This window comes from Arachis ipaensis, chromosome B06 (genome assembly GCF_000816755.2).
Source record: "Arachis ipaensis cultivar K30076 chromosome B06, Araip1.1, whole genome shotgun sequence".
Lineage (NCBI taxonomy): Eukaryota > Viridiplantae > Streptophyta > Magnoliopsida > Fabales > Fabaceae > Arachis > Arachis ipaensis.
Window position 1 is genome coordinate 136477519 of NC_029790.2, and position 9321 is coordinate 136486839.

Consider the following 9321-nt stretch of genomic DNA (forward strand, 5'->3'; position numbering starts at 1 on the left):
GTAATTTGTTCTAACGATTTGATGAACCTGGAATGAATTTAATTTTTCAGGTAGAAGGTTCTGGAACTTTTCAAGGTTGCGTGGAGATTGTTCTAGCGGAATAGGTGCTGGGAAGTTGCCGGAGAGGATTTCCGATATATCAGAATCTTGTGCTCAGATGGTGCTTCAGTTGCACAATCAAATTGAGGTAAATAAATTATTCCAAACTTTTTAAAATAATAAAATGAAATAATGAAGCTAGGCGCCTCACGAAATTTTGTCGTCGTATTAAATTGGGATTTGCGAGTTATTACTATAGTAAAAAAAGAATTTAATATTAAAAAATTCAGCGAACGTGAAACAAATTTTAATGTATTTGAAATTTTTCAAATTTTTATTACTTAAACGTAAAGCAATTAAATGATCGATATTAGTTTAGCGTTTGGATAAAAAAGTACGTCCAATCATTTTGAATATCAGAATTTGTTGTTTGTCTCTTTTTTTTTTTTTTTCTAAAGACAAACATAACTTCTGTGTTTTAATTCTTGTTTACTAGAAATAACTAAGCTTAGTTTTTATGTTTGCCTTCAATTATTAAATTGAAAAATAATTGAAAAAAAATATTATTTTTCTGTTAATTTTGCCATTCGATTTTATTTGTAATAAAAAAATTAAGAATAATTATCAGAATTTTTGTATTTTTTTCATGGTCATGTTTTATAAATAAATAATTTTTTGTACTATTATTTTTAGTATTCTTTTATATGTTTTGATTTTTTTTAATCAATTTTTTATTTATTTTGTTTGTTCATAGTAATATGTTTTTTTATAATTTTTTTTTATATTCTCTAATGCATATTGTTAAAAAAAATATAATTTAAAATGATATAAATGAACATTTTTTTAGTAATTTTTATCTAAACATAATTTTAAATAATATAATCCAAACAACATTAATTTTGCTATAATCTATTTTAATATAAAATTACCAAACATAAATCACATTAATACTAACCCACTTTCTATCAAAATAAATTTATAAAATCAATTTAATACAAATTCTCATTTACAAAACTTTAGTTCAAACACACGCCTCATCTTCCATAAATTTTCCTTACTAATTTGGTTTTCCATTTGTCTTCCCCCAAAATCATGCATGAATTTATACTTAAAATATTAATCGATTCTTTTACTCTTACCACTATTGAGAATTGATGCGCACACTATTGAGAATGAAACTTAAATTATTAATAGATTCTTTTACTCTTACCACGTAAAACAGTATTTATGGTAGTCTGATCTATGAACAAATATCCTTTTTTTTTTTTTTCTCAAATCTTTTTCTCAGTAACGTGTCAGAATAGAGGAAGCTTCAGTTCTGATCTTTGCCAAGCTGTACTGCTGTACCAGCTTGACTGTAGTTTGTTTCATTTGCATGTGCTTTGCAAATCTTGCCTTGGTAAACAACATGCATTAATAATTGCACATGCATAAAGTTTTCACGAACTAGACAACAATATTTAATAAAATTAAAGAGGAGGTAGCAACTAGCAAGGGGAAAACGCTATTAGAACTATAATTTTACGCAATTAGCTTAAAAAGATATTTGGAATGTAGAATTAACTTCAGGGATCATGAAATTAAAGCATGTTAGTAATGTGTAATAAAAGATGAATAGTTCAATGATTAGCCATATGCTATATATCCTTACAAGAGTTCAAAACTTCAAATTACAAAAAAGACACACAAATAATTCCCACAGTGAACCTTATGGGTACAACCTTACAAGTGACAAATTAGATTGCACACAAGGAGGTGAAACCTTTTCAGTTCTCACTAATCATGTAAATGGATACTAATAAGTGCTGATGAAATATATAAATTCAGGTTAGGGTGAAGATTAAGGTGGTAACTGGTACTCCAAGTGGTGCTGTAGCAGCTGAAGCCAGATGGAGTGGCTCCCATTGGGTCATACTGGACAAGTAATTTAACATGAAAAATGTATTTCTTTTTTCTAAGCTATTATAGCTCATTTAATTGACTGCTTGTACATGCATACCCCTTCAATATTAACAAACTAGCATTTGTTTTCAACTATCAATCATGCAGAGCAACCAAGTAGAACTTTTCAGTGCCTTATGCCAAAATCATACTTTGTTATATAACTTAACCTTATTTTCTGAAACAGGAAGTTAAAGCAAGAGGTGAAGCATTGCATGGATGAACTCAACTGTAGCATTGTGGTGATGAATGCCTCAAAACCAAAAGTTCTCAGGCTTAACTTAGCATGCTCTGATGAACTCCAAACTCCATTTTTCTCCTCTGCTTCTTCACCGGATATAGCAATTGGAAAGCTCAAAGGCCGCAGATTGAAGCATTCAACCCCAGTTAGTAGCCCTGAAGAACCAGCTACTTCTGCCACTAGAACCATCGGTGTTTACTCAGAGTCAAGTTCTGATTCAATGGCTTCTCTTTTCCAAGTCTATGAGCAAAATCCTCTGTATGAGGGTCAGGGACTGCACGAAAAAAGAGCATACAAACCAATCAATGAGCCAAAAGAGTTCAACTTTGATTTGGAAAAGGATTTGGGGACACATTCAATCCCATATGTGTCAAGTGATGATAACAAGGATGTATTTTGGATTCCTGAGAACAGAGTTATCCAAAGAACCAAATCTCCAACTTCCAAAACACTACTTGAGAATTTTATGCACTGTGATCAAGAAATGAAAAGGACAAATAATGAACTTGGGTTTAAACAATCTCAAAGCAGAGTTTACGCTTCCAACTTGGGCAACAGAGGTAATGCCACCATTCCTATGGGCAGAACTTCGTGTATACCTCCTCCCTTGTGCTCTCAGTGTCAGAACAAAGCACCAGTGTTTGGAAAGCCTCCTAGACAGTTTTCTTACAAGGAGATAGAGGAAGCTACTGATATGTTCTCGAATGCAAATTTTCTAGCTGAAGGTGGATTTGGTGTTGTTCACAAGGGAATTCTCAGAGATGGCCAGGTTGTTGCTGTGAAACAGTTAAAGTTTGGAGGCTCTCAAGCTGATCTTGATTTCTGCAGGGAAGTTCGTGTTTTGAGCTGTGCACAACACAGAAATGTTGTGTTGTTGATAGGATTTTGTGTAGAGGCCAATTTGAGGATATTAGTCTATGAATACATATGCAATGGTTCCTTGGACCTTTACTTACATGGTATGCCTCAATTTCCTTCATTTCAAGTTTGATTATGGATCCTTGGACCTTTACTTACACGGCTATTAATTCATTTTACATATTATGAGTTTCTCTTTCAGTTCTTTGCACTTGTATTTGAATGTTCTTCTGAATAATCCAACAAAAAGTTCATATCAAAGTTTATTTCTTTCTATATTGACAGGAGATGGGAATACCCCCTTGGATTGGAACTCACGGTTAAAGATAGCGATTGGAGCTGCAAGAGGATTACGCTACCTTCATGAAGATTGCAGAGTTGGTTGCATAGTGCACAGAGACTTTCGACCCAGAAATATTCTCTTAACGCATGACTTTGAGCCTTTGGTAGCTTAATTACCTGGCCGTTCTGCATTCTGTAGTGTGTGAATTGGTGGAAACTCAGGTGCAATCGACGGCTCTCAGTTATCACTTCACGTGAAGTCGACTGCACCTGAGTTTTCACCGTGTGATTTTAAGAATAAGTAGCTTTAAACATGATCGTTTCGCATTCATTCAGGTGGCTGATTTTGGGCTTGCTAGATGGCACTCAGAATGGAATATAAACACTGAACAAGATCGAGTTGTAGGAACGTCAGGGTAATTATCTCTATTTATACATAATTTCATGTTATATAACACCGTTACGTTGTTGTTAATTTTTGCATAAACCTATACAGGTATCTTGCACCTGAATATCTTGAAGCTGGAAATCTTACATATAAAGTAGATGTATATGCATTTGGCATTGTTTTACTAGAGTTAATAACAGGTCGAAGAATTAGTGAGTTGGAACAATTTAATGGCCACTCGTTTCTTTCTGAATGGTTTCATCCTATACGCATGTTAGAGGCAGATCATATATTGCAAAACGTTCGGTCTCTTAATCCATACTTGGGGTTTGAGGCGTCATTGGAATTTAACTTTGAATTACAAGCCATGGCAAGAGCTGCTTCATTGTGTCTACGTCTGGATCCTGATGCCAGACCTCCAATGTCTAAGGTATGCATAAGGCTTAACATGTTTTTAGTTTCTTGCAAATTATGGACTGAAAAATGAAAATGCTTCTTATATATACTTGTAGATCCTGAGAGTACTGGAAGGGGGTGATGCAGTTCGTCCTATTGGTTTAGACTTCAATTCAGTTGGTAATAGAAGTGGCCATTTAAGTGGTTTGAGTTCTCACACTCCACATAAAGGTACAATAAGTCATTCTCGTAGGCTATCACATTGATCACATAGAAACATTCACACAAGCAAAGTTTCACTTATTGGTATAAGGAAAAACTCAATTGTCAAAGATAATGCCCTTGACACTTGTTATTTGTGGTTTTCTCCTCAACATAGTTAATTATTATGGTGAATGAAATGCTTTTTCATCTCAACATCCCCTCTCCTATATATATATAAATTTTTTTTGGTGTCTTCCTTTATAATATTATGTCTGATGTAATACATAATAGTGAGAGAGTAATTCAAAGAGATGAGATGGGGGCATCAAAATATGGGCCGGGCTGGGCCTTTCAAGGCCCATCACAAAACAATATGCAGTTATACACACTAGGCTAACTGAATCACCACCGTTCATACACCCAGAGCGGTTTGTTTCAGTTATTTTCTGTTATTGCTCCGGCACGAAGAAGAGTAGCTACTAACAGATTCAGCAAATGGTATTGAATCTGAATCAGAAAACATACGGTGGTGGCGCTGCTGCTCCTGATTATCACCACCTCCAACATCAGCAACGCTCCATACCTTTACAGAATTATCCAAGCTCCCACTGTACAACACCCACCGCCTCTCACCACCACGCGCCTTCGCCTCCTTGTCTTCCTCCACCGCCAGACACTTCACTGGACCCTCGTGCCCCGTCAACATCGACACGCACGTGTGGATCGTTCCCTCCTTCTTCCACACGCAGATCGTCTTGTCGGCGGATCCGCTGAAAACTAAGGTTCCGGCAGCGGCGAGGCATAGGACGGCTAGTTTGTGGCCTTTAAGGACGCCGCCATGGGCGAAGTTATTGTTACTGTCCCAGAAGTTGACGAGACCGTCGGAGGAGCCGCAGTAGAGGGTAGAGAAGGAGGCATCGAGGGTGAGGGCGGTGACGGCGGATTCTTGCTTGAGCAGGGTTTGTGCATTGGTGTGTTTGGTGCACTTGGTGGAGCGGGAGGAGGGAGTTTCCCGCTTCCACATCTTGACGGTTCCATCGGCGGAGCCGGAGAAGACGAGGCCATCGACGCCGCACACCACGGAGTTCACCGTATCTTGGTGAGCCGGGATGGATTCCATGCACCTCTTGTCGGAGATGCGCCACACCTGTTATTTTTGTTAGTGCATCATTTGCATGGGTCACACACACTACCAATAAAATAATGACACTTAACCATAATTTTTAATTATTAATTTTATTGGAAGAAAATTTGACATCAATTTTTACTTAAAATAAAAGTGAAAAGTCGACTTTACGTGAAATTGATAGCTGTCATTAGATGAAAATTTAGTCAAATTAGTCAAACCATATAACGACTATCAGGTGCAGTCGACTTTACCTGAAATTAATAGCTGTCATTAGATGAAAATTTAGTCAAATCAGTCAAACCATATAACGACTATCAGCTATCAACTTTACGTGAAGTCGACTGCGACTGAGTTTCCACCTAAAATAAAATAATAAGTGGAAAATAAGACGTTACCTTTATGCTTTTATCCCACGAAGCTGAATAGAGCAATGTTTTACAATGAGAAAGGCTTAAGGCGGAAACTGCATCAGAATGCTTAATCCAAAGTGCTGAACGATTTTTCCGAACTTCAATGTAGTTACTTGGTTTGAGAGAACTCTTGAGTATATCTTTCAACGTTGGCAACGTTCCTGCGCGTTTGTGAACATTTGGTGCCTTAGGGTTAACCTTCCAAACTCGAATTTTACCATCTTGGTGACCCGTGAAGATTTTATGTCCAGATATTATGATGGCCTTAACCAAACCACTGTTTGATTTGAAGCCACAGAATTCTTGGAGGTTCTTCCACACACGGATGTTCTTGCTCTCTGAGCCAGTGTAAAGGAGGTTACCGGTGGCAGCCAAGGAGTATATGTGTCCCTCCTCGCGGACCAGGGAGCCGAGGAGAGCACTTTGTGCGGTGCTTTCGCCGCCTTGGGAGCATAATTCCTTTGAGAATCGCGAATTTGCGGTTTGGTTCCATGGTGACATCTATTGCCAAAATTATGTCAATGTTAGATGAAATTAAGTGATACATTTTTATTTAAAGGTTTTGTTTTGAAATAATTTAAAATCGTGCTATGGAACTAATGGAGCTAATGACTTATTTGTACAATAGGTATATATGAGTTACAAAATAAACATTATCCATAATATTAAGAATTAAACTAATTTTAGAGTTCACCAAGAATTGAACTCTTGACCTTTTGGATCTAGAACTCTGAAATTATATCATGATACCACTCATCCCAGAAACTTACACCAATAAAAAAAGGTAACACTAATTGTTATATCTTTAATACTCGCTAAACCTCAATTATATAAATATTCCATTGGCTCCCCGTACTTTCTCATCAATTATATATAGTTTTTTTTTTTCCAAATAGAAAAAACGAACACACTTACCGTCAATGGGGATCCCTCGCCGCTGAGGCGGCCAGGATCATAGTAAGGGCTCATAGGGGAGGCGGCGGTGTTGGATTGCATGGAAAGCTCATTGTCCGATAAGAAGTCGGCCGAGGGCGTCCGTTCCGAGTGGATTCCCGCCGGGGGACGCGAGACACCGGTGGCTTCTTCCCCATCCCCTCTCATAGCCATTTAAATTTTGTTGATATTTCTACTTTGTTATGGAACTATATATTGTTGTTCCTCATTCACCACTCTATAGGACAAGCACAAGAAAACGGAACAACAACAAAAAGTTTGTCGTCAATGGTTTGAACGAGCACCGAAAAATTCAATCTGCGGAAAAACAATTGAGAAATGGAGAATTTGAATGGTTGGTTGGCGAAGAGAATTTGCAGGGAAAATGAAGGAATATGCAAATTGCACTACTAATGAAAGCAGAGGGAAGAGAGTGGAAGGTATAAATACATCTCTATATATACACGGTGCATATGAATTGCTCAATAGTATGCTGCCACGTATGAGAATTTAATATTTAAAAATGGGTTGAAATAACAAGAAATATTAATAATTTTAAATTCCTTGATATTCGGGTTTATTGGGTAAAATATAGGGAAGTGGCAATAATGTGTGGGAATAGTTTGTGTTTTCTATTTTTGGATAGGTGAGTAATGTTTCTTTCTAACTTCCAATATAATAATGTGTTTACAAGTGGAAAATGTTTATTGTTTGTCATATTATTTTCTGACATGTGATTAACATAAAGATAATAATATGTTTCAATGTTTGATTGGTCCAGCAAGGGCTACCTAGATCTTTTTCTTGCTAAGAATTTATAAGTTTAAATTTTCAATCGAGTTTGTGAATAAATTTTTGAATAAATTTAGGGCAAGCAACTTATTAAGAAATTATATTTATTTAAGCATAACAAGTTATAGATATAAAAAAGGTGGTTCATACAAACCGGTTACTGCTCAACTTTTTTAGATATCATGCTAATTCGTTAAAAATATACAATGCAACAAAAGCAAAGATAATATATCTTATTAGCTTTTTGAACTCTAAACTATAAATACTACAAAGCAATAACACACACCTTTTTCTAAAGTTTTATTTGCTTAAACAATTGAAGAGAAGAGACCATTACTAAGCTAGTCTAGCGTCATAGGGTTTCTCTTTTAAGTGTAAAGTAGTAAACTATCTAAATTCTCATGCAATCTTATCTTTGTTTTAAGCTTAAGTCAAATGATTAATTAGAAGAGAGTCACTCATATAATTAATTAAACCGTGCATATTATTTTTATGAAAATTAAATCAAACAAATTAATTTAACTAAAATTCAATGAACTAAATTTTGAATCGATCTAAATTAATATTTTTTTATAGAAAATAATTATAATATTTTTATTATAAAAAATGAATAAAATATTTTCCCTAATTAGAAACGTTAATGTTTAAATTAGTTACTTTTCTCTAGTTGCATGCTCTCTCCCAACCACATAAACAGTTTCACACATTATTTGAGAACAAATGCATTATCATTATTGCGTTACTACATATAGTCATATATACAAACTTCCGGAGATGGGTGTTGAGTTGGATTCTATATTCTAACTCTTTACATTTTTACCAACTGTTTCCTTATGATTGGTTGAGAAAAAAAAAGGCACGTCAATATTTGAGGTGAAATAAATTAGATCTTATTTAACTTGATTCCATATCTTATAATAATTAAAGAATTTAATTTTAATATAGTGTAAAAAATTTTATCTGATCATCTACTCAGATTAATATGTTTAAATGATTTTTTAATTAATAAATAAAAAATAATTATTTTTATTAATATAATAATATATAATTAGTTGTTTATATAAAATTATTTTAATACAGAAAAATTAAATTAATAAATGAATCATAATATAATTAAATTAACATATATCCCTTGTCCTAAATATAGATAGCATATAAATAAACAAACTCTTTGCTATATAGGACTAGAAGAGTGTCCTTTCGGCGAGAGGAAGCTTCTTGAAAGTACTAACATGGTTTTATTCATTGAAAGTTAATGAATTATGGAGTTTGGGTCTATATAAGGTAGGGGCGGTGAGAATTATACATTCCTCAAATGTTACTTCACTAGCTTGTAGTAGTTACATTTTCTCTTTGTAGATGAACAAGATATGCCATTAAAAAATATTGGAGTTTCTAGTTCTTATATCGATTTCCATTTCCAACATAACTTCATTCCGTTAATGATGAGAACTTCACATGGAGCATTCTTGGGTTCTTTCTTTCTATTATATTACTCCTATAGTTTTGCTTCAAATACAAGCTATTCAAAATACAAAGATGGAAAAAGAAAAATAGACAATCTGATGATTAGTTTGGTAAAATTTTTATTTTTTTAAAGTAATTTATGAAAGTTGATTTTTAATAGATAATTTTTTAAAAGTTGTAGCATCTATATTTGGTAAATTAAATTAAAAATAATTTTTAATAAGTAAAAGTAACAACAAAT

At 34.4% G+C, this 9321-nt stretch overlaps 2 protein-coding genes across 2 annotated transcripts in view; one reads left to right on the top strand and one right to left on the bottom strand.

Moving 5' to 3' along the window:
* Positions 1 to 4562, top strand: part of LOC107605714 (inactive protein kinase SELMODRAFT_444075) — a 5011-nt gene extending 449 nt beyond the window's left edge. Inside the window, exons 2-8 of the mRNA XM_016307681.2 lie at positions 51 to 187; positions 1867 to 1961; positions 2168 to 3180; positions 3365 to 3525; positions 3698 to 3777; positions 3858 to 4179; positions 4262 to 4562. Of these exons, the coding sequence (XP_016163167.1) occupies positions 51 to 187; positions 1867 to 1961; positions 2168 to 3180; positions 3365 to 3525; positions 3698 to 3777; positions 3858 to 4179; positions 4262 to 4411 (1958 nt within the window). The 3' untranslated portion in view covers positions 4412 to 4562. The remainder of the gene's footprint in view (positions 1 to 50; positions 188 to 1866; positions 1962 to 2167; positions 3181 to 3364; positions 3526 to 3697; positions 3778 to 3857; positions 4180 to 4261) is intronic.
* LOC107605715 (protein JINGUBANG) lies at positions 4713 to 7254 on the bottom strand. The gene is made up of 3 exons (XM_016307682.2): positions 6804 to 7254; positions 5874 to 6389; positions 4713 to 5496 (listed from the first exon to the last, which is right to left on the bottom strand). Exons 1-3 carry the CDS (start codon positions 6993 to 6995, stop codon positions 4789 to 4791), a joined length of 1416 nt encoding a protein of 471 aa, XP_016163168.1. The 5' UTR covers positions 6996 to 7254; the 3' UTR covers positions 4713 to 4788.

Excerpts from the sequence above, each read along its gene's own strand:
- LOC107605715 (XM_016307682.2), bottom strand. The coding sequence starts at position 6,995 with ATGGCTATGAGAGGGGATGGGGAAGAAGCCACCGGTGTCTCGCGTCCC. Across the intron at positions 6,390-6,803 it reads GCGAGGGATCCCCATTGACG|ATGTCACCATGGAACCAAAC; the intron begins GTAAGTGTGTTC and ends TTTTGGCAATAG. Across the intron at positions 5,497-5,873 it reads CGTGGGATAAAAGCATAAAG|GTGTGGCGCATCTCCGACAA; the intron begins GTAACGTCTTAT and ends CAAAAATAACAG.